Source organism: Salvelinus alpinus, chromosome 2 (genome assembly GCF_045679555.1).
Source record: "Salvelinus alpinus chromosome 2, SLU_Salpinus.1, whole genome shotgun sequence".
Lineage (NCBI taxonomy): Eukaryota > Metazoa > Chordata > Actinopteri > Salmoniformes > Salmonidae > Salvelinus > Salvelinus alpinus.
The window spans coordinates 81760204-81783501 of NC_092087.1; the positions used below are offsets into that span (position 1 = coordinate 81760204).

Consider the following 23298-nt stretch of genomic DNA (forward strand, 5'->3'; position numbering starts at 1 on the left):
GACATGGGGAGGTCTATCACTACTGGTTACAGCTCCAGTTAGACATGGGGAGGTCTATCACTACTGTTTACAGCTCCAGTTAGACATGGGGAGGTCTATCACTACTGTTTACAGCTCCAGTTAGACATGGGGAGGTCTATCACTACTGTGTACAGCTCCAGTTAGACATGGGGAGGTCTATAACTACTGTTTACAGCTCCAGTTAGACATGGGGAGGTCTATCACTACTGTTTACAGCTCCAGTTAGACATGGGGAGGTCTATCACTACTGTTTACAGCTCCAGTTAGACATGGGGAGGTCTATCACTACTGTTTACAGCTCCAGTCAGACATGGGGAGGTCTATCACTACTGTTTACAGCTCCAGTCAGACTTGGGGAGGTCTATCACTACTGTTTACAGCTCCAGTTAGACATGGGGAGGTCTATCACTACTGTTTACAGCTCCAGTTAGACATGGGGAGGTCTATCACTACTGTTTACAGCTCCAGTTAGACATGGGGAGGTCTATCACTACTGTTTACAGCTCCAGTTAGACATGGGGAGGTCTATCACTACTGTTTACAGCTCCAGTTAGACATGGGGAGGTCTATCACTACTGTTTACAGCTCCAGTTAGACATGGGGAGGTCTATCACTACTGTTTACAGCTCCAGTTAGACATGGGGAGGTCTATCACTACTGTTTACAGCTCCAGTTAGACACATGGGGAGGTCTATCACTACTGTTTACAGCTCCAGTTAGACATGGGGAGGTCTATCACTACTGTTTACAGCTCCAGTTAGACATGGGGAGGTCTATCACTACTGTTTACAGCTCCAGTTAGACATGGGGAGGTCTATCACTACTGTTTACAGCTCCAGTTAGACATGGGGAGGTCTATCACTACTGTTTACAGCTCCAGTTAGACATGGGGAGGTCTATCACTACTGTTTACAGCTCCAGTCAGACATGGGGAGGTCTATCACTACTGTTTACAGCTCCAGTTAGACATGGGGAGGTCTATCACTACTGTTTACAGCTCCAGTCAGACATGGGGAGGTCTATCACTACTGTTTACAGCTCCAGTCAGACATGGGGAGGTCTATCACTACTGTTTACAGCTCCAGTTAGACATGGGGAGGTCTATCACTACTGTTTACAGCTCCAGTTAGACATGGGGAGGTCTATCACTACTGTTTACAGCTCCAGTCAGACATGGGGAGGTCTATCACTACTGTTTACAGCTCCAGTCAGACATGGGGAGGTCTATCACTACTGTTTACAGCTCCAGTTAGACATGGGGAGGTCTATCACTACTGTTTACAGCTCCAGTTAGACATGGGGAGGTCTATCACTACTGTTTACAGCTCCAGTTAGACATGGGGAGGTCTATCACTACTGTTTACAGCTCCAGTTAGACATGGGGAGGGCTATCACTACTGTTTACAGCTCCAGTTAGACATGGGGAGGTCTATCACTACTGTTTACAGCTCCAGTTAGACACGGGGAGGTCTATCACTACTGTTTACAGCTCCAGTTAGACACGGGGAGGTCTATCACTACTGTTTACAGCTCCAGTTAGACACGGGGAGGTCTATCACTACTGTTTACAGCTCCAGTTAGACACGGGGAGGTCTATCACTACTGTTTACAGCTCCAGTTAGACACGGGGAGGTCTATCACTACTGTTTACAGCTCCAGTTAGACACGGGGAGGTCTATCACTACTGTTTACAGCTCCAGTTAGACACGGGGAGGTCTATCACTACTGTTTACAGCTCCAGTCAGACACGGGGAGGGCTATCACTACTGTTTACAGCTCCAGTTAGACATGGGGAGGTCTATCACTACTGTTTATAGCTCCAGTTAGACATGGGGAGGTCTATCACTACTGTTTACAGCTCCAGTCAGACATGGGGAGGTCTATCACTACTGTTTACAGCTCCAGTTAGACATGGGGAGGTCTATCACTACTGTTTACAGCTCCAGTTAGACATGGGGAGGTCTATCACTACTGTTTACAGCTCCAGTTAGACATGGGGAGGTCTATCACTACTGTTTACAGCTCCAGTCAGACATGGGGAGGTCTATCACTACTGTTTACAGCTCCAGTTAGACATGGGGAGGTCTATCACTACTGTTTACAGCTCCAGTTAGACATGGGGAGGTCTATCACTACTGTTTACAGCTCCAGTTAGACATGGGGAGGTCTATCACTACTGTTTACAGCTCCAGTCAGACATGGGGAGGTCTATCACTACTGTTTACAGCTCCAGTTAGACATGGGGAGGGCTATCACTACTGTTTACAGCTCCAGTTAGACATGGGGAGGTCTATCACTACTGTTTACAGCTCCAGTTAGACATGGGGAGGTCTATCACTACTGTTTACAGCTCCAGTTAGACATGGGGAGGGCTATCACTACTGTTTACAGCTCCAGTTAGACATGGGGAGGTCTATCACTACTGTTTACAGCTCCAGTTAGACATGGGGAGGTCTATCACTACTGTTTACAGCTCCAGTTAGACATGGGGAGGTCTATCACTACTGTTTACAGCTCCAGTTAGACATGGGGAGGTCTATCACTACTGTTTACAGCTCCAGTTAGACATGGGGAGGTCTATCACTACTGTTTACAGCTCCAGTTAGACATGGTGATGGCTATCACTACTGTTTACAGCTCCAGTTAGACATGGGGAGGTCTATCACTACTGTTTACAGCTCCAGTTAGACATGGGGAGGTCTATCACTACTGTTTACAGTGCCAGTTAGACATGGGGAGGTCTATCACTACTGTTTACAGCTCCAGTCAGACATGGTGAGGGCTATCACTACTGTTTACAGCTCCAGTTAGACATGGGGAGGTCTATCACTATGTTGGGGCCCACAAAGGGATGACACAGGGTAGCAGTTGGGGGGGAACTCGGGCACCTGAAGGGAGGAGGGGTATTGGAAAAGGGGAGAGGAGGACTGAGGATAAATTGGGCCTTGCTCTTCCTGTCTCTCTCGACATACTCTCTTGTGTGTGTGTATGTGTGTGTGTATGTTTGCAGCCTGTAGAAGAGCCGTTCTCTCCCCCTGGCACACCTGCTGCTAAGTGGAAGACTCAAGAGGCTCATCACTATTTGCTGAAAGATATGACAGGCCTGCAGGTTAGAGAGAGAGGTAGAGAGTGAGCCACAGCCATAGGGCTTGGGTCTGTTTGAAACACACAAACACACACACTCACGCAGTGTGTGTGTTGACACGATTTGCAATTGCCAATTCACCATGGATATGTTCTTTGGCAGTTGTAGCTTTGTGTCGTGTTGAGTAAACACCCCAGGGCTTTTAGTCATCTTTGATCAATCTTAAAATCTCGTCCTTAAGATTCCAAAAACAAAAGCAGGAAAAACAGGTCGTCCCAAATGTTACTCAAGATTGGTACATACTGTATGTGTGTGTAGAGAGGATGTAGAGACTCCAGACAAGTACAGACACATCTGACTTCTCTATAAAAACCAGGCACCGTCTTTACATTATCTTAAATATCTGTGTAAACTAATCTAATTTATCACACCCACCTCAACAAGCCCCAGACAGGAGGCGGCGACGACGTCATAGAACATCACATCTATTTAACTGTAGTAAAGAGCAGGAGCTTCTGCAGTGAATTTGTCACTTCTTTAAGTGATCTGATACCAGAGACATAAACTGGGTGCTACTAGGTTTGTCCTTGTTCTGGGGGGAACAGTGCTGTTATTGTTAGAGCAGAACAGGACCGTGTGTGTTGAAGTGATGGAAGACTACCAGAGTGTGACAAGAAGCACACCTACATGCCAGTCTAGCACATGTTCCTCCTACAGTAGCTGGCATCCTAGACATTCCTTACCGTGGTCTCTCTCTCTCTCTCTCTCTCTCTCTCTCTCTCTCTCTCTCTCTCTCTCTCTCTCTCTCTCTCTCTCTCTCTCTCTGTCTCTCTCTCTCTCTCTCTCTGTCTCTCTCTCTCTCTCTCTCTGTCTCTCTCTCTCTCTCTCTCTGTTTCTCTGTCTTTCTTGCTCGTTCGCTCTGTCTCTCTCTCTCTTGCTGTCTCACACATATACATTTGACATTAACCAGTGTACTTTTCTCAAGTCTCAAAGCCTCACAACTCTTTCCAAACCATGTTGACTCTGCTTGGCCCTCCAGTACACCTAGAAGCCATTACTGTACGTTTCATGTTGTTCTCACCTATGGCATATATAGGGAGACAGACTGTCTCATAACAGCTAATAAAACTGACAGGTTAGAGAGAGAGAAAAGAGCTACAAGGTGGAGCTGTCAGAACGAGCGAGAGAGATTAAAAAGTGATCAGAAAGAGTGACATATCTCACTTTATCAGATTGTTGAGATACTGTTATACCGGTATACTGCTGGTACATGAAACAGAGGGAATTATGGAACACATTTCAGTGTTCCAAACGGTGGGCGGAGTTGAGTGTCATCAGTCCAATGCCACATGCTCTATTGTCCCCAAGCCACTGTCATTGTCCCTAAGGCCTCTCCACTGTCTCAGAGGCAACATGTATTTACAGCCATAACTACAGCCTGCTGTTGTGCAATGTCTTCCTACAGCCTGCTGTTGTGCTATCTATCTATCTATCTATCTATCTATCTATCTATCCATCTATCCATCTATCTATCTCTGTTTATTAGTCTCTCTCTCTCTCTGTTATTAATGCAGGTGACATAGAGAAGGTGCTGGCAGCTGTTATTAATGCAGGTGACATAGAGAAGGTGCTGGCAGCTGTTATTAATGCAGGTGACATAGAGAAGGTGCTGGCAGCTGTTATTAATGCAGGTGACATAGAGAAGGTGCTGGCAGCTGTTATTAATGCAGGTGACATAGAGAAGGTGCTGGCAGCTGTTATTAATGCAGGTGACATGAGAGTGTGTTTGTGTGTGTCAGAGAGAGGGAAAGAGTTTGTGTGTGTGTGTGCGCGTACACACACACACTCATAGATGTGTGTTTACATAGACATACTTCAATATGAACAGCATTACTAGTGACATGCAGTCAGAGAGGTACTGGTTAGGACCAAGCACACCACCAACCTCAACACTGCAACACACACGGCAACCAGCAGACAAACACATATTACAAACCACAGGAGAAAGTTCCAGTTTTTCAAGTGGAGATCTCTGATTGATATTTCTCTCCTTCCTGTTTACTCATTGTTTCCTTCATAAGAAGTTTCCAAAATGCACTCTGTATAGCGGTGCGTTAAAGCAGTAGTGTTTAAAAAATATAACATTTCACTGCACCTATCTGGTGTATGTGACAATAAACACATATATATTTATATATTCTTTTAACTAATTCACCCAAAGTTTCACCCATCAAATAGACAAAACCATGGTTACAGCTTCTGCTTTCAGCCACAGCCATTAGGTTCCAGAGTCAAACCACCATTTTACAAACTCTGCTTTCGCAAGATCAGATTTCTCCCTCCCTCCCTCCCTCCCTCCCTCCCTCCCTCCCTCCCTCCCTCCCTCCCTCCCTCCCTCCCTCCCTCCCTCCCTCCCTCCCTCCCTCCCTCCCTCCCTCCCTCCCTCCCTCCCTCCCTCCCCAGTTGAGAGACGCAGCAACCCGATCCAGGTGTAACTGAGGTGTAACCCGTGTAAGGCGGTGCGTCTCATCCATTGTGTCCCTCGCTATCTTCCCGTCTTCCCTCTTTCTTCCCCCTTTCTTCTCCTATAGAACCCGAACAGCAACAGTTTAGTAGAAGGACTGAAACTCTACCCCAGGAAATAGGCTCTTGGGAGTGTGTGTGTATGTGTGTGTATGTGCGTGTGTGTGTGTGTGTGTGAGACAGGCTCTTGGGAGTGTGTCGCACCGCGACTTACAAGGCTTGTTTTGGTGGGTTAGGTTTCCAGTGAAGTGTGTCGATCGGAGGATGACGAGGGGTAATGGTGTTGTTATGGTCGTAAGTTGTGTGTGGAATGTGTAGACGGATGGATTGGATGGAGAGTTTGTGGAAAGCCAGGGTCGAGAGCGGTCTGGACTCTGGACTTTACAATTTTTGCTGCATTGTGTTTTTGAATAGAGGGGATTAGGGATATTAGTGTGTGTGTGTGTGTGTGTGTGTGTGTGTGTGTGTGTGTGTGTGTGTGTGTGTGTGTGTGTGTGTGTGTGTGTGTGTGTGTGTGTGTGTGTGTGTGTGTGTGTGTGTGTGTGTGTGCTGCCATGTGTGCTGCCATGTGTGCTTGCATGAATAGCGAGGTCAAGAACCTACTGTAGCACTAAACCTACCATAGCTGTTCAGGCCCTCAACATGAAATGTTACTGTCAAGCCATTCCTTCTCTACATGCTCTTACACAGTATCTAATTGCGGGTTCCGTTGACAACGGCATTGCTATTCTCCATGTCAAGTTGTAGAGATGAAGTCCTGGTAACCAGTTCTGATTTGTTGAACAGTTTTTACTGCCTAAAGCTTTAAGGGAAAATTGATAACGGGATAAACGTTGGTTTACAGTTGGTCTATCGACAGTTGTCGCAGTGACATCATGAACGTTCTATTGTCGCCCGACATCAAACTTGTCGTTGTCGTTGCAGAAAAGTAGAAACACAAAAACGACAGGCTGTGTGACATCAGCAGCCTGGTGGTCCAAAATGTATATGTCCATCTAGCAAGCCAGGCAACTCAAAGCAACTGTCTAAACCATATCTTGGTTTGTTTGTAGCTTGTTAGCTTGTTAGCTTGCTGGGTAGCCTGTTTAAATAATGACCATATCATAGCTGACAACATCTTAACTTTAGCACGTTTTTATTCATTATTACAGGAAAATAAACACAACAATATCATTATTTACAAGTTAATGGCAAGCTAATTACAGAAAATAGCTTACGGTTGTGAGTGTGACGAAATAAAAGCAGGGCATTCTACCGGAGAATTTAAGAACTTGTGCACAGTCTCAGTCAGGTAACCACGACAACAGAAACAGTCGCAGCAACGGTCTAGAGACAGTCCACCGGAGTATAAATTAAATGTTGTTTTAACCAGCGACACTTGTCGCATTCTAATTGTCTACAGACAGACCAAGTATAAACCAGTCTTAAATCACTGTCATCCCCCACCTTTTTGAGGCCATGAAAGAACAGAAATCCCTCCATCAACACACCTTCAGACATGTTATTTATTACCATCCTTTACCTCCCTCCCTCCCTCCCTCCCTCACCTAAAAAAAAGTCAGTTCAGGAGTTAAGGCGGCCCTTTTATGTCAAGTGGTCATATTTGGTATGTGCTGGTACTCCCTTGTGATTTTGGAAAAAGATAAGAGGGAAAGAAAAGAAATGAGGGACAAAGAAGTCTGGATCGTAAATCTGAAAATAAGGGCCACCTCTTTCAGAAGTAGAATAACTTTGGGGATGGCTTAAGACATTCTATGTACTGTAGCAGCAGACCTCGCGCCTGGTTAAACAGGACTGAATAGTGGTTCCTGTAGTTTTACAGCGTTCAGTTTAACCCAGGCTAGCAGAGCCTCTCTGGCCATACATACAGATCCTGACTTTGATTATTTACCAACTAGAAAGAGAGGGATAAAGAGAAGGTGCTGCGCATATTGTCTGTCTGGCCTTTGTCATGTAGGGGAGGCAGGTAGCCTAGTGGTTAGAGCGTTGGACTAGTAACTGAAAGGTTGCAAGTTCGAATCCCCAAGCTGACAAGGTACAAATCTGTTGTTCTGCCCCTGAACAGGCAGTTAACCCACTGTTCCTAGGCCGTCATTGAAAATAAGAATTTGTTCTTAACTGACTTGCTTAGGTAAATAATGGTAAAATATAAAAAATGTGGTCTGAGTATAGTTTGCTTTGTTTACACACTGGGGGTTTGTATGAATGGAATTGTGTTTTACTCTGTATATACCAGACAATTGGTATTTTTGTATTTTTCTCTTTCTCTCTCTCTTGCTGTCTCTGTCTCTGTCTCTCTCTCTCTATCTCTCTATCTCTCTTGCTCTCTCCTATCTGGGGGACAAAAGTCTATAATGCGGTGTTGTCACAGTGAGAGATGGCCCCCAATGCACTGTGGGTAATAAAATCCATCTGTGGTAGTGTGTGCGTGCGCGCGTATCAGGGCATGTGAGAGGGTCCTGTTCTATTTCAAGGGAATAGCAGTGTTTTCCATTCGGTAGATACCAATCTCTACAAACAATGAGAGAAGACACTCAGGGAAGAGAAAGGAAGACACAAAGTGCATTCCAAGATGAAAACATTCCATAGTGAATCAAATAGGAAGAAATCCCACTGAAGTAATGCCAACACAGGTTTAGTTTTTCATCACTTCATAACGTACAGTATAACTTCTCAATGTGGTAACAACTGCCAGTGTTCAGTTAGTCTCTGTCTATGAAACCAATGTGTTTAATGGCAAACCATTGTCCAGGGCTCTGTGGTTCAGAAGTAATCCCATTGAAACAGGAAATCAAACAAATGAAGGAGAGAGTGAGAGAAAGAAAGGATATGTGACATAAAAGGAGAAAAGCATTTTTTCCAGAGATGAGACGATAGAGTTGTGAGACTTTCATTCTCTCCCTCCATCCCTCCGTCCTTTCATCCCTCCATCCCTCCGTCCTTTCAGCTCTCCATCCCTCCGTCCGCCCCCACTTTCATTTGGACTCTCATTCTGAGGCTTTGCAATTGAAGCCAAATCATTTTCTAGCTATATCCTTTTCCTCAGAAGTAATATCAAACCTAATTTCAGATGTAGGGCTACAGATGGATGTGATTTGGAGTCTGTCTGTCATAACTAGGACCCAGAGTATTCCCTGGCCATGTGACCTGACGAGGAAAAACTCCTGGTATAAAGGGTGGTTCAGACACAATATCCTGATGTACAACGAGTGAGAGATATTTGAGCAACACATATAGAATTTAATTGAGCATTTTGATCAAGCCAATTTAGGTCTGAATATACAGATGGTGTTCTGTGTAAAATAGTTGTTTGTACTGTTAAATTGTAGACTTCCTGTCTTGTGTAGAATACATGTGCACTGCTGCATCTGCCAGGCATCGTTAACATTGTCATCACCTTAACTATTAATAAAAGGCAGAACTGTCAAAAGAGGAACTTGATGAGTGAGAAACATAAACTGTGATTAGTCATTTCCTTTCATTACACTCCTCTCTCTCTCTCTCTCTCTCTCTCTCTCTCTCTCTCTCTCTCTCTCTCTCTCTCTCTCTCTCTCTCTCTCTCTCTCTCTCTCTCTCTCTCTCTCTCTCTCTCTCTGTCTCTCTGTCTCTCTCTCTCTCTCTCTCTTTTTTCTCTCCCTCTTTCTGTCTTTATTAAGCCTCTCTCTTTCTTTTTCTTCTCTCTCTTTCACTCTTCAATCTGTCAGTCATTCGGCTACCTGCCAAGTTCAAACTGCTCTGAGGCTGTTACCCTTTAAAGAATGACCCAGAGCAGCTTACCTACCTACTGCAGTTACAGTTCTATCAGCTGGATAAATACAGAGTTCCGGATTCCTAATAGGCCTGTGCTGTGTCCTAAATACCACCATATTCCCTATTTAGTGCACTATTTTGGACTACTTTTGACCAGGGTCCATAAGGCTCTGGTCAAATGTAGTGCACTACATAAGGAATAGGGTGCCATTTTGGATGCAGCCTCAGTGTGCCTTTCGGTCCTAGAAAAAGCTTTTAAACAAAGGTGCACTGTGCCTTGTCTGAATACCATATCATAAAATAATTATTTCATTCTAGTAGAGTAATGTGTGTGTGTGTGTGTGTGTGTGTGTGTGTGTGTGTGTGTGTGTGTGTGTGTGTGTGTGTGTGTGTGTGTTCTACACTACAGGGTTTAGTGAGTATAATGGGTATGATAATAGCTAGATTAGCTACAGTGAATGTAAGTCATTTCCTTGTGACTGACTTGACAGGTGACAAGTCAGACAAAGTGACAAGCTTTGTGTTATGTGTGTGTGTGTGTGTGTTATATGATGTCACAACTCACCTGTCGTGCTCTCTTTACCATTAACCCTCAGGTATGGATGCGCCTGACAACGTTGTGAGTGACACCTGGTTTTGGTTTCCATGGCAACAACAACCAACCGACTCAAAGCAACCCTTATGAATGGCATAGCTCTATTTTGTTTTGACTTTGACAACAACAACAAATGTTACAATGAACAGCTAACTGATTGACTGATTGAGAAAGCAGGAAGAGCCTAGAGTTGGTTACTGAGAAGTAACTAGTACTATGAAGTAACTAAGAAGTAACTACTACTAAGAAGTAACAACTACTAAGAAGTAACTACTACTAAGAAGTAACTACTACTAAGAAGTAACAACTACTAAGAAGTAACAACTACTAAGAAGTAACTACTACTAAGAAGTAACTACTACTAAGAAGTAACAACTACTAAGAAGTAACTACTACTAAGAAGTAACAACTACTAAGAAGTAACTACTACTAAGAAGTAACTACTACTAAGAAGTAACAACTACTAAGAAGTAACTACTACTAAGAAGTAACTACTACTAAGAAGTAACTCACAAGGCTTGTTGTATCAGGTTGAGAGAGAGATGTGATTAGAATCCCCATTAGTCGACGCCAATGGCGACAGCTAGTCTTACAGAGGTCTGATGTAAAACAAAAAATTACATTACAGACTAAACACTTTACAATTTACATACACACACACTACGTGTTAATGTTTTGTGTGTGTGTGTGCATCTATCAGTTACACATACTGTACATGTCAGTACATACACACAAAAAGTAGGTCACATGGGGGGAGAGGCGTTGTGCCGTGAGGGATATGGCAGAGGCAGGTGTATAGAGGAAAGACTAATATGCAAATCTCTCAGCCATCCCTCCCTCTAATCTCCCCCTTCACATTTGTTGTCCCTTAGAGACCTTGCTCTCTCTCTTAATTCAGTTCAAAGGGGCTTTATTGGCATGGGAAACACATGTTTACATTGACATCAAGTGAAGTCAACAAAAGAGAGAATAAACAAAAAACAACATCTCTCCCCTTCCTTTTTTCTCTTACTCTCTCTTTACACCCTCTCTCCCTCTCTCCCTCTCTCTCTCTCTCTCTCTCCCTCTCTCCTTGATCAAGATGGATTTTGGGGGGGTTATTGCAAATTCCAGCCGCATCAGGCCCTGATCTCTCCTGTTATGAGGAAAAGGGGGGATGAGGAGGGAGGTAAAGGAGGGCAGGAGGCCGGAGGTTGGCCCCTTCACTTCTTCACTTTAATGAAACGTCTCGGGTTTCTATCCAACTTCCAACCTCAGGAGCCATGCAGAGGGCAGGAGTGAGGGATGCAGAGGAGGGAGGGAGAAATGGGAAGAGAGTAGTGCAGGGTTCACTGAGAAAGACCAAGGCAGTGAGAGTGGGAGGAACAGAGAGAGTGAAGGAGACAGAGAGAGAGAGAGAGCGCAATATTTAGTGTGTGTGTGTGTGTGTGTGTGTGTGTGTGTGTGTGTGTGTGTGTGTGTGTGTGTGTGTGTGTGTGTGTGTGTGTGTGTGTGTGTGTGTGTGTGTGTGTGTGTGTGTGTGTGTGTGTGTGTGTGTGTGTGTGTGTGTGTGTGTGTGTGTGTTTGCATGTGCATGTACAATACTTGTGTACTTGTAGTGCATTCTTGCTGACAGTAGGCCACTATAAAGTAACTCAAGGTCACTGTACAGCTGAAACACAACCAAGGAAATTGATTCTACCCCTGCATCTAAAATAGCAGCAACCTTTAATTTATCAGTCTTATCTTTGCTGAACAGAGATATGCACTGTAGGTAGCCTTGTTGTTTGCTGTAAAACCTTTAGTCTCTCCCAGTTGAGATAAGGGGGACTTTTGCCTCGCCAATTACTCTCAAAGTGTTCCCTGACCCGACTGAGGGCAAGTCTGACTGAGATACGTTACCTTGAAATTCACTTCTTATTAAACATTTTTCTTCAGGAAATTGACCTTTTCCCTGGAACTGATAGGCCTATGAGTTTCAACCTTACCCTGCTATAATACCAAACTAAAAGCACGTGAGAAGAAGACGAAAGATAATAAATATATGGGTATGTGATTGATAGTGTGAGAAAGAAACAGACAGAGACATAGAAAAAAGAAAGAGGGAGGCGAGGTCATGAGAAGGTGTAGAAGAGATAGAGGTTATGAGAATGTGTAGAAGAGGTAGAGATCATGAGAAGGTGTAGAGGTTATGAGAAGGTGTAGAAGAGGTAGAGGTCATGATAAGGTGTAGAAGAGGTGGAGGTTATGAGAAGGTGTAGAGGTTATGAGAAGGTGTAGAAGAGGTAGAGGTCACGAGAAGGTGTAGAAGAGGTAGAGGTTATGAGAAGGTGTAGAAGAGGTAGAGGTCATGAGAAGGTCTAGAAGAGGTAGAGGTCATGAGAAGGTGTAGAAGAGGTAGAGGTCATGATAAGGTGTAGAAGAGGTAGAGGTCATGAGAAGGTGTAGAAGAGGTAGAGGTCATGAGAAGGTGTAGAAGAGGTAGAGGTCATGAGAAGGTGTAGAAGAGGTAGAGGTCATGAGAAGGTCTAGAAGAGGTAGAAGTCATGAGAAGGTGTAGAAGAGGTAGAGGTCATGAGAAGGTGTAGAAGAGGTAGAGGTTATGAGAAGGTCTAGAAGAGGTAGAGGTCATGAGAAGGTGTAGTAGAGGTAGAGGTCACGAGAAGGTGTAGAAGAGGTAGAGGTTATGATAAGGTGTAGAAGAGGTAGAGGTTATGAGAAGGTGTAGAAGAGGTAGAGGTTATGAGAAGGTGTAGAAGAGGTAGAGGTCATGATAAGGTGTAGAGGAGGTAGAGGTCATGAGAAGGTGTAGAAGAGGTAGAGGTCATGAGAAGGTGTAGTTGAGGTAGAGGTCACGAGAAGGTGTAGAGGTTATGAGAAGGTGTAGAAGGGGTAGAGGTCATGATAAGGTGTAGAAGAGGTAGAGGTCATGAGAAGGTGTAGAAGAGGTAGAGGTCACGAGAAGGTGTAGAAGAGGTAGAGGTCATGAGAAGGTGTAGAAGAGGTAGAGGTCACGAGAAGGTGTAGAAGAGGTAGAGGTCACGAGAAGGTGTAGAAGAGGTAGAGGTTATGAGAAGGTGTAGAAGAGGTGGAGCTTATGAGAAGGTGTAGAAGAGGTAGAGGTTATGAGAAGGTGTAGAAGAGGTAGAGGTCATGAGAAGGTGTAGAAGAGGTAGAGGTCATGATAAGGTGTAGAAGAGGTAGAGGTCATGAGAAGGTGTAGAAGAGGTAGAGGTTATGATAAGGTGTAGTAGAGGTAGAGGTTATGATAAGGTGTAGAAGAGGTAGAGGTCACGAGAAGGTGTAGAAGAGGTAGAGGTCACGAGAAGGTGTAGAAGAGGTAGTGGTTATGATAAGGTGTAGAAGAGGTAGAGGTCAGTGACTACATGGTTTATCTTCTTCTCCACTGAGGTGAATCACAGAGTACATCGTCCCGTTGAGACTGTTGCTACAGCTAACTACTAGCTTCTGGCACATACACATACACACACACACACACACATACACATACACACACACACACACACACACACACACACACACACACACACACACACACACACACACACACACACACACACACACACACACACACACACACACACACACACACACATACACATACACATACACATACACTACACACTGGTTGTAAATTGAACCACCCCAAACCCCATTTCATGCACCCTCCTTTTCCCCTCAGGCATCTCACTGGACAGCCCTGGGCCTAAGGGCCCCATGAGGTTTTACTGTATATAGGCCTACAGAGTGAGATCACTGTAAAATCAGGGTTGGATGGAGTTGCCGCTTAGACACTGATCTTAGGTCAGATTTCCATTTCCCCCTAATGGTTATGGTCAGGACTTGTAGAAAGTAAGCTGATCAGAGGTATTAGTCACCTACTCCCATCTCACCACCCACCCAGAACAGTATAGATTACACAGCTCAACCTGCTTTATTATTAAAAGACACACACACAGCTAATCCTAGAACTCTACATTTCAGAGATAATTATTAGAAGCTAAATACCTCCTAAAGGTCTCTCTCTGTCTCTCTGTCTCTCTGTCTCTCTCTCTCTGTCTCTCTCTCTCTCTCTCTCTCTCTCTCTCTGTCTCTCTCTCTCTCTCTGTCTCTCTCTATGCAAATTCAATTCAAGGGGCTTTATTGGAATGGGAAACATATGTTAACATTGCCAAAGCAAGTGAAATAGATAATAAAAATTGCCACAAAAGTGAAATAAACAATAAAAAGTTAACAGTAAACATTACACTCACAAAAGTTCCAAAGGAATAGGGACATTTCAAATGTCATATTATGTTTCTCTCTCTCACTCTCACTCTCTCTCTGTTAATTAGTCTCTCTCTCTCTCTGTTAATTAGTCTCTCTCCCTCTTATAGCCAACATAGTACGGTCTGTGTTTATGGTGACCATGTGTCTGACTAGGGGTGTGTGGGCAAAGGTGTGTGAGTGAGTACATTTTGAGTAAGCATGTGTTTGTATGAAGTAGCCATGTATGTGTCCATAAGTTTGTATGAAGAAGTGTGTGTGTGTGTGTGTGTGTGTGTGTGTGTGTGTGTGTGTCTGTGTCTGTGTCTGCAGGTTTGGGAGTGTATGCATACATCCGTGTCTGTGTGTGTGATACACACTCCATACACTCTCACAAAGCCATAGTTTGTGTTTGTATGCAGTAGCCAGGTTTTCGTGGGTGTCCAGCCGTTTAAAGCAAGGGTGGTTTTCATGGGCTGGAGACACTGCCATAAACACACACGCACGCACGCACTCACTCACACACACACCAATGCCATAAACACTGGTGAGAGGCTAGACGTGCTTCTCAATCATCCCAGGACGGAGTGACTGTGGGTGGGCTAAGACAGGACCTCACTCAGGACTCAGGCCCACTGTGTGTGTGCTCACCAAGCATACAGTGAATGTAGCCACTATGCAGGGGCTGTGTGTGTGACTGGGCAGGGTTTCATCATAGTGACGTTGCCGTCTCTATGGGGTGATGGTTGTATGCTCTGGATGAGGGGGATAGGGAGGGAGACCCAGTCAGAGAGGTTATGGGGGCTGTGTGTGTGACTGGGCAGGGTTTCATCATAGTGACATTGCCGTCTCTATGGGGTGATGGTTGTATGCTCTGGTTGAGGGGAATAGGGAGGGAGACCCAGTCAGAGAGGTTATGGGGTCTGTGTTTGACTCTACTTGTTGTGTTCTCTGATGTCATGAGGGAAGGCAACAATGGGGGATTTCTTTCCTGTGGTGGATTGGGAGGGGAGGTTTTGATGGCTTGGATTGTGTGTTTGTGCGTGAATACTGAAATTTAAGGATAAGAATAATCCGACTCTGACCGCATGAAACAGCCAATAGACTTGGGCGTGTGGAAATTATGCTCAGAAATAAATGATTTAATCTTGTCCAGGTTTTTGACCGCTGCTGATTCGTTACTCTGAAAATATGACAAATTTTCCTTCCTAGAAAAGTCTCAACCAACCAACATTAACATCTCTCTTTTTCTTTGTGTTTCAGATTACACAAGGACTCCACCACCATGGTGCCCTTCCTCCTCCTCCTCATCTCCTCCTCTTCCTCTGTTCTCTCCAGTGACTGTCCAGAGGATTGCTCCTGTCAGGCCCAGGGTCCCATCTTCTGCATCCAGCGTCGTTCCACGGTCGTCCCCCGCGGCCTCCCTTCCTCTGTGAAACATCTCTACGTCTTCCAGAACGGCATCAGTACTTTAGCCCAGGATGACTTCACAGGTAGGTGGCGTCCAGGTTAGAGAAGGTTTCCAGTTCTAATCTCATGTGTGACAGGAAAATATTTCTTTAGGAGTGGGCCGGCAAATGGAGTGTTGCTGGATCAGTGTCCTGGATGCCATTTCCTGCTGTTGTGCCCTTGAGCAAGGCACTTGACCCCTGAACTGCTACCCTCTGCTTGAACCTTTCCAATCTCTGTATGTTTGTCTTTCGAGGGTTTGGAATAAAGTAGAACACAAGTTTTTCCATTGTAAATCCGTTTGCATTGGAATATAAAGTAATCTTCATCTTCTTCTTCTTTAGGCCTGGGGAAACTGGAGATGCTGGACCTGTCCCAGAATAAACTCACGGAGGTCCCGGATGGGGTCTTTGAAACGCTATCTTCGCTGAGGAATCTCGATTTGTCCGCAAACTACATTACCCACATCTCCAAGGATAGCTTCTCCGGATTGGTGCAACTCGAGAGGCTGTATCTCCACGGCAACCGCATCAAGAGCATCCAATCGGAGGCCTTCGAGGTTCTGGAGGATCTTCTGGAACTGAAGCTCCAGGGGAACCAGTTGACCGGTCTCCCAATGCTCCGTCTCCCCAGGCTTCTCCTCCTTGATCTCAGCTTCAACTCTCTCCCGATGCTAGGTCGCCAAGACCTCCAGACCCCCCACCTCGAGTCACTCAAAGTGGCTGCGTTGGGGCTCACCACCCTGGACTCGGATCTGATGGACTCCCTGGGGAACCTCCATGACCTTGATGTGTCCCAGAACCAGCTGGAGGGGATGCCTGAAGCATTGAAGGCCACCCGGGGGCTGATCAGGCTCAGCCTGGCTGCCAACCCCATTGGGGAGCTCCGGAATGAGGACTTCCAGGTAAATACATTTTCTTAAAAATGTGTCAAATATTCCTGTAATTGATGGGTCAATAACACATGGTTTATTCCCTGAAACTACTCCATGGGATTTACTATGTCAAGCCTCTGGTCCAACCTATCCAAACTGCCTGTGTATGTTTTTCAGTGGGGTTGGGATCATTTGTGAACATTGGACAATAAAGTATTCTTCTTTTTCTTCTTTTCCAGAGTCTGGTGGGTCTCCAGGAGCTGGATATCAGTGGGCTGAACCTCCAGGGCTTGCCCCAGGGTTTCTTCCAGCTCTTCCCCAGGCTGGGGCACCTCACGGCGGCCGAGAATCCCTTCAACTGTCTCTGTCCTCTGGCCTGGTTCCCTGGCTGGCTGAAAGAGAAGAATGTGGATCTGGGACGTACAGAGGAGACAAGGTGCCATTTCCCACCAGTGAATGCTGGCAAGGTATTGTCTTAATATTTTGTCATTCTAATACTAAATATATTTGATTTATTTTTCCTGTGAAACACATTTAGTTGCTGGCTTGTATGAAATGGGATACAAATAAAGTTTGATTTGATTTGAAGGTGCTGGCGGAGCTGGACCATCCAGATTTCGGCTGTCCACCTACGACCACTGTCATGACGAATGCCCTAGGGGAGGGGAGTACTTCCGCACCCCCCATTCCGACTACATCCCCTGGAAACACACATACCAACGCCATCCCCCCACCTCCGCCATTCCCTAGTGATGAACCATCCTCAACGGAGACAGACATTGAGAGTCGTCCCCCTCCTCCAGCTTCTCCGACTTCCACTTTCAGGGACCAGGGGGATGAGGGCCACATCTGCCCGCCGAACATCTGCCTCAATGGGGGTACGTGCCGCTTCGATCCTCTGGGACAGCTTGGATGTCTCTGTCCCCGCGGAACTCTGGGCCTGTACTGCGAGAACCTGGAGTCGTCTAACCACAACCAGCCATCTCTCCAAACTTCCGCCCCAGAGGTTTTGGCATCCATGGTCGCCCCCATTGTAACCTCTGATCCCAATGACATCAGTTCCCGTCAGGTGACCTCCACGTCCATCCTCCTCGACCTGCACCGTTTCCTCGAGACGAGGCCGCACATCCGCGGGATTAAGCTGACCTACCGGAACCTCTCAGGGCCCGACCGGCGCCCCATGTCCCTCAGCGTCCCCGCCTCGTACCCAGAATACACCCTCCGAGGGCTCCGGCCCAACTGTACCTACTCTGTGTGCGCCAGCCCCCTGGCAGAGAGGGTGAACGGGGGTGGAGGCGGTGGAGGTAGCCCTACCGAGGGAGGGTCTTGTATGGAGGCTCGTACCGAGGGAGGTCCCCAAGCTTCGTCCTTGGAGCCCCAGGTGGATGATCAGAGCCAGCTCACCTACACCCTCATCCCAGCCTTGGCTGCTCTCGCCCTGGTCACGGGGGTGGCGGTGGTGGCCATCCTGGTTCTTTTCCTCCGGAGGAGACGGGCTCACTTGGCACTGGAAGGGGGTGAGATGGGATCAATGGAACTGGAGGGCCTTAAAGGTTGTCTGGAGAACGGCATGGGGAACGGGGGCACCCTTCCCCACAAGGGAGCGGATATCTCCCCCTGTCACACCTCCACCCCGACCCAGCCACAAAATGGCGGATCGTCACATCCCCTTCCACAAAATGGTGGTTTAGAATATGAGGCCCCCCTCATGAAGGGACAGGGGCACTGTCCATCGAATAATAATGTGGCATCCTTGAAGCCATCGTATTTCTAGAAACTCAGTCTGTTGTCTTAATGGATTTCTTAATATTTCTCAATGAGACTCAGTGCACTCAATGACATTCAGAGCTATGGAATGGAACAGAAGTAACTACCCCTGTAGAGGGTAACGCTACGCCCCGTTATCTCTAAGTGGGTGGGAAGACTCTACCATTATGGGGCAGTGAAAGGGGGGTGTTTTAGCTCATCCAGCAGAGTTCAAGTTGATAGAAATGTAACAAGTATTTAAACCTGAAGTGCAATCGCCATGCCAAAAAGGGTCTATCTTATAATCGGACTGAAAACGGAAGTGCCTTCTTGCATTGACATGATATGCTGTAATAATGATGCTTTTATTTTTTAAATGTTGATGTTTTTAAAAGAACTGCATTGAATGAGTTGCAATCCTGTTGCTGGATCAGGAGATTGGGAGAGCGGGGTTTGTGGAGGTATGGGGAAGGCACAGAGTCAAGGTTTGGAGGAGTAGAGGTGGAGTTAGAAACACAGGTGTGTGTGTGCTCTGTAGACTGTTCAGCACTTCCTGAAATGAACGAGGCACCCCTCCCCACCTGCCCCCTGGCAGAACTTGCACTGAAGAGCAACTCTCTGCAACATTACAGCCCTTCCCAGAGACTTAACCTAAGGAAGTGAAATGCTGATTCTGTAGTGATGGTACCACGGACAGAATACAGTTTTAGACGACATTACCACCGGTCAGATTTCCCTTCGTCCTGCTACAGCCGTGAAAGGCATGTGGACTAAATGAAGAGAAAAGGCAAGGAGACCCTATTCCCTTTAAGTGTGCTACTTTTGACCATTAAAATTGACATTTGAGTCATTTAGCAGACGCTGTTATCCAGAGTGACTTACAGTTGGTGCGTTCATCTTATGATAGCTAGGTGGGACAACCACATATCACAGTCGTAGTGAGTACGTTTTTCCTCAATAAAGAAGTTATCGGTCAAGTAGTCGGGAAAAACGAATGCAGTCGGAAAGGACTAGTGCTCTGGTCAAAAGTAGTGCACTAAATAGGGAATAGGGTGTCACTTGGGACGCAGGCTCTGTCCTTAGTGGCGTGGTCAGTAGCTGTGATGCTATTTGAAGGTTGTTGTTGTCGAGCGGGTTCCATAGGATGTTTTTGTAATGTGTTTTGTATGTATTTTTTATCGTTGATTTCTCTGTTGCTGTCATGCTGTTTCTCCAGTCTTGTTGTAGTCAGAAATGTTGATGCTGTATTGAATTGTGCTGTTCCCTCGACACGGCAAAGGGTTGGGGTCCATTTCATTTAAATTCAGAAAGTTTAGAATTGAAAGGTTTCATTTACTTTTAAAGATGAGTTTTCCTTTGTTAAATAGGTCTTTCCAATTCACCTGAATTTACTGAATTTAGATTCAATTTACCCCTACCCAAAACGCTTCAAATTTTGATCATGTAAAAATTGTTCACCAAGTAAATGTGAATAAGAAGTGTCAGAAACAGCACAGACTCTAAACTCTAAACTCCCACACTTCTTTACTGTCTAAAACCAGTCTGCCAACTACAATAGCCTGCCAAAGCTACATAAGGACACGGTTAGCTCCAGAAACCCCAATCCTTGTCCCAAATGACACCCTATTCTCTACATAGCACACTACTTATGAACAGAGTCCTATGGGCCCTGGTCAGAAGTAGTGTACTTTAGAGAATTAGGGTTCCATTTGGGACGTAAACCTAGTCTCTTTTTGAACGCTCAAGCTCCAAAACTGTCCTCAAAGCTCAGTCACCGCAAACCCTGAGCCATTAAAGTGGCACACACACATGCTGAAAAAAGCACGAGAGTTCAAAGACTTTGAGAGCAATTTACTATATGTGTCGAAGGAGTGGAAACCAGTCATTTCCTTGACTTGCTACTGACTGTGGCGTTTTGAAGATATGGCCGCAGTTAGCCAATGAGATCCTCAGTAGCTTTTTATTGTTTTATTCTCTCTCTTTCTATTTTTCTCTTTCTGTGTCTCTGGTTTTGTCTCTCTCTGCTTCTCTATCTCTCTGCCTCTCTCTCTGACTCTGTCATTCTCCATCTCTCCCTGTTTCCCCCATCTCTTTCTATCTTTTTCTCTTTATTCTATTTTCTTCCTCTCGTTCTCTTTCCTTTTCTTTTTTTTCTCTCTCTCTTTGTTTCCTTCACCCCTCCCTTTGTCTCGGTCAGCAAGGTTCTTGGCTGTGTTTTCGGGCCTGTTTTGCTTGCCTGCAGCCAACTAGACTATGAAAAGTTCATACGGAATGAAAAGTTCAACCGGAATGTAAATCGCGGCGTTCTGATATATTTATCTTTGTTTCCTGTCTTGGAGAATGGGAAGTACAAATGTGTCACCATTCAATTTCTTTTTCTGTTTTCTTTCTCTCATTTTTGTTGTTCTTCTTTTCTTTTCTTGATCCCTCTCTGTCTCTCTCTCTCTGCCTGTCTCTCTCTCTGCCTGTCTGTCTCTCTCTCTGCCTGTCTGTCTCTCTCTCTGCCTCTCTGTCTCTCTCTATGCCTGTCTGTCTCTCTCTCTGCCTGTCTGTCTCTCTCTCTGCCTGTCTGTCTCTCTCTCTGCCTCTCTGTCTCTCTCTATGCCTGTCTGTCTCTCTCTCTGCCTGTCTGTCTCTCTCTCTGCCTGTCTCTCTGTCTCTCTCTCTGCCTGTCTCTCTGTCTCTCTCTGCCTGTCTCTCTGTCTCTCTCTCTGCCTGTCTGTCTCTCTCTCTGCCTGTCTCTCTGTCTCTCTCTCTGCCTGTCTCTCTGTCTCTCTCTCTGCCTGTCTCTCTGTCTCTCTCTCTGCCTGTCTCTCTGTCTCTCTCTCTGCCTGTCTCTCTGTCTCTCTCGCTGCCTGTTTCTCTGTCTCTCTCTCTGCCTGTCTCTCTGTCTCTCTCTCTGCCTGTCTCTCTGCCTGTCTCTGTCTCTCTCTCTGCCTGTCTCTCTGTCTCTCTCTCTGCCTGTCTCTCTGTCTCTCTCTCTGCCTGTCTCTCTGTCTCTCTCTCTGCCTGTCTCTGTCTCTCTCTCTGCCTGTCTCTCTGTTGTTGTTGTAACACTTACCGTAAGGAACATGTGCCTATTTCTGTGACATACGCTACAATCTCACTACACCAGTTTATGTCTTGGTAGATAGAAAACAGTTTCTCTCTGTGTGTTTGTGTGTGTGTGTGTGTGTGTGTGTGTGTGTGTGTGTGTGTGTGTGTGTGTGTGTTTGTGTGTGTGTGTGTGTGTGTGTGTGTGTGTGTGTGTGTGTGTGTGTGTGTGTGTGTGTGTGTGTGTGTGTGTGTGTGTGTGTGTGTGTGTGTGTGTGTGTGTGTGTGTGTGTGTGTGTGTGTGTGTGTGTGGGCAAAAAAAAAGGAGATTCAATATTTTAATCCAGCCCAGGTATTCATCCCTATTCTCCATCAACCATCTTATTTTCTACTGCCTGTCTTCTTTCTCTCCTTCTTTTACTGTCTTTCTTCATGCTCTCAATCATCCAACAAAAACCAAGAACCATACGCTCATATATCTGTTCACTAAAACCTCAACTGGAAGAAGAAATCATATACAGCTTTATATACTATAGCATGAGGGACCGCACATTTTTGAAATATTTTCAACTTGCTTTGTTACGTTCTCTATTCATTTTGGGAAAGCCTTTGTCTTATTATTTTAATGTTTTGTTTTTCTGTAAAAAAGTGTTTATGTTTTGGATATGAAATGACATAAAAAAAGAATATGAAAAAAATATATTGGTCATATCTTGGTCAGTGACTCTCTAGCCTGGTTTATACCTTGTTCTAACATGTGGACTGCGTTCAGATCGTGCACACGATTACAAGAAGCATTGTGATCTGATTGTGATCAGATCTTATAAGTGTAAACAGAAAGATCAGGTCAAGTTCAGAATGAAGGTCGCATGTTAACGGCAGGTATAAACAGGGCTTCTGTCTTTTAGGTTTTTGACACCATAGACATATACATCATTGTGTGAGACCAAGTGTATCATAAAACACTCACAAATACTACAGTACAGTACACACACGTACTACATACACATACTACACATTTATTACATCAGTTACTAAATCCCCTTTAAATTCCCCACAGTAGTCAATATGGACCAAACACATTTACTACACATTACATCAGTTACTAAATCCCCTTTAAACTCCCCACAGTAGTCAATATGGACCAAACACATTCACTACTGTACATACTATACACTGTACATAACCTTAATACATTACTTCACCTCAGGTCCTCAAGCATACAGTAAATACGGGTTGAATGTTACACACAGTGCTTAATGACCCTAGTAATATAAGCATTAGGGCATTAGTCAGTCTTTCCTACTGACTGGGGATTTAAGGAACGACAGACAGATGTGTGTTGCCAGCTTGTTGCAAGGCCATTCCCAGAAATTATAGCTAGGAATATACACACACACACACACACACACACACACACACACACACACACACACACACACACACACACACACACACACACACACACACACACACACACACACACACACACAATTTCACTGCATCCCCCCTCCCTTTCAACCTCCTCGCCACCTCTTACTCCAAACCCCAAATGATGGGTTTATGACGCTGTGTTGGTTACTGGAATGAACAAAAGTTCTTGTATTTTTCCTAAATCATCAAGAAGTTTTTGCCAATGGGAAAATATGACAAACATAAGACAATTTAAATCCTATAAATGAATAGATTAAAGTCCTGGTTGTTTGCTTTGTGGGGAGATTGGTAAATGACTGCAGTACCCACCAGTACTAGCCTACAAGGATTAGAAAACACACACACACCACTTCTCTCTCTCGCTCTCAGTGTCGCTCTTTGTCTCTCAATTCAATTTAAGGGCTTTATTGGCATGGGAAACATATGTTACATTGCTTAAGCAAGTGAAATAGATCAACAAAAGTGAGAAGAAACAATTTGTTTTTAACAAAAAACTGTAAACAGACTCAAAGGCCTTTCTCTCCCTCCCTCACTCTCTCTCTC

The 23298-nt window shown here is 45.2% G+C and overlaps 1 protein-coding gene across 2 annotated transcripts in view; it reads left to right on the top strand.

The window, feature by feature from the left end:
- The window catches only part of vasna (vasorin a), a 44718-nt gene extending 23163 nt beyond the window's left edge, over nt 1-21555 (top strand). For both annotated transcript variants that reach the window (XM_071389559.1, XM_071389558.1), the window contains exons 2-5: nt 15483-15712; nt 16013-16572; nt 16782-17009; nt 17132-21555. In XM_071389559.1, coding sequence (XP_071245660.1) covers nt 15505-15712; nt 16013-16572; nt 16782-17009; nt 17132-18316 — 2181 coding nt within the window. In that variant the 5' untranslated portion in view covers nt 15483-15504 and the 3' untranslated portion in view covers nt 18317-21555. The remainder of the gene's footprint in view (nt 1-15482; nt 15713-16012; nt 16573-16781; nt 17010-17131) is intronic.
- Nucleotides 21556-23298: the final 1743 nt, after the last annotated feature.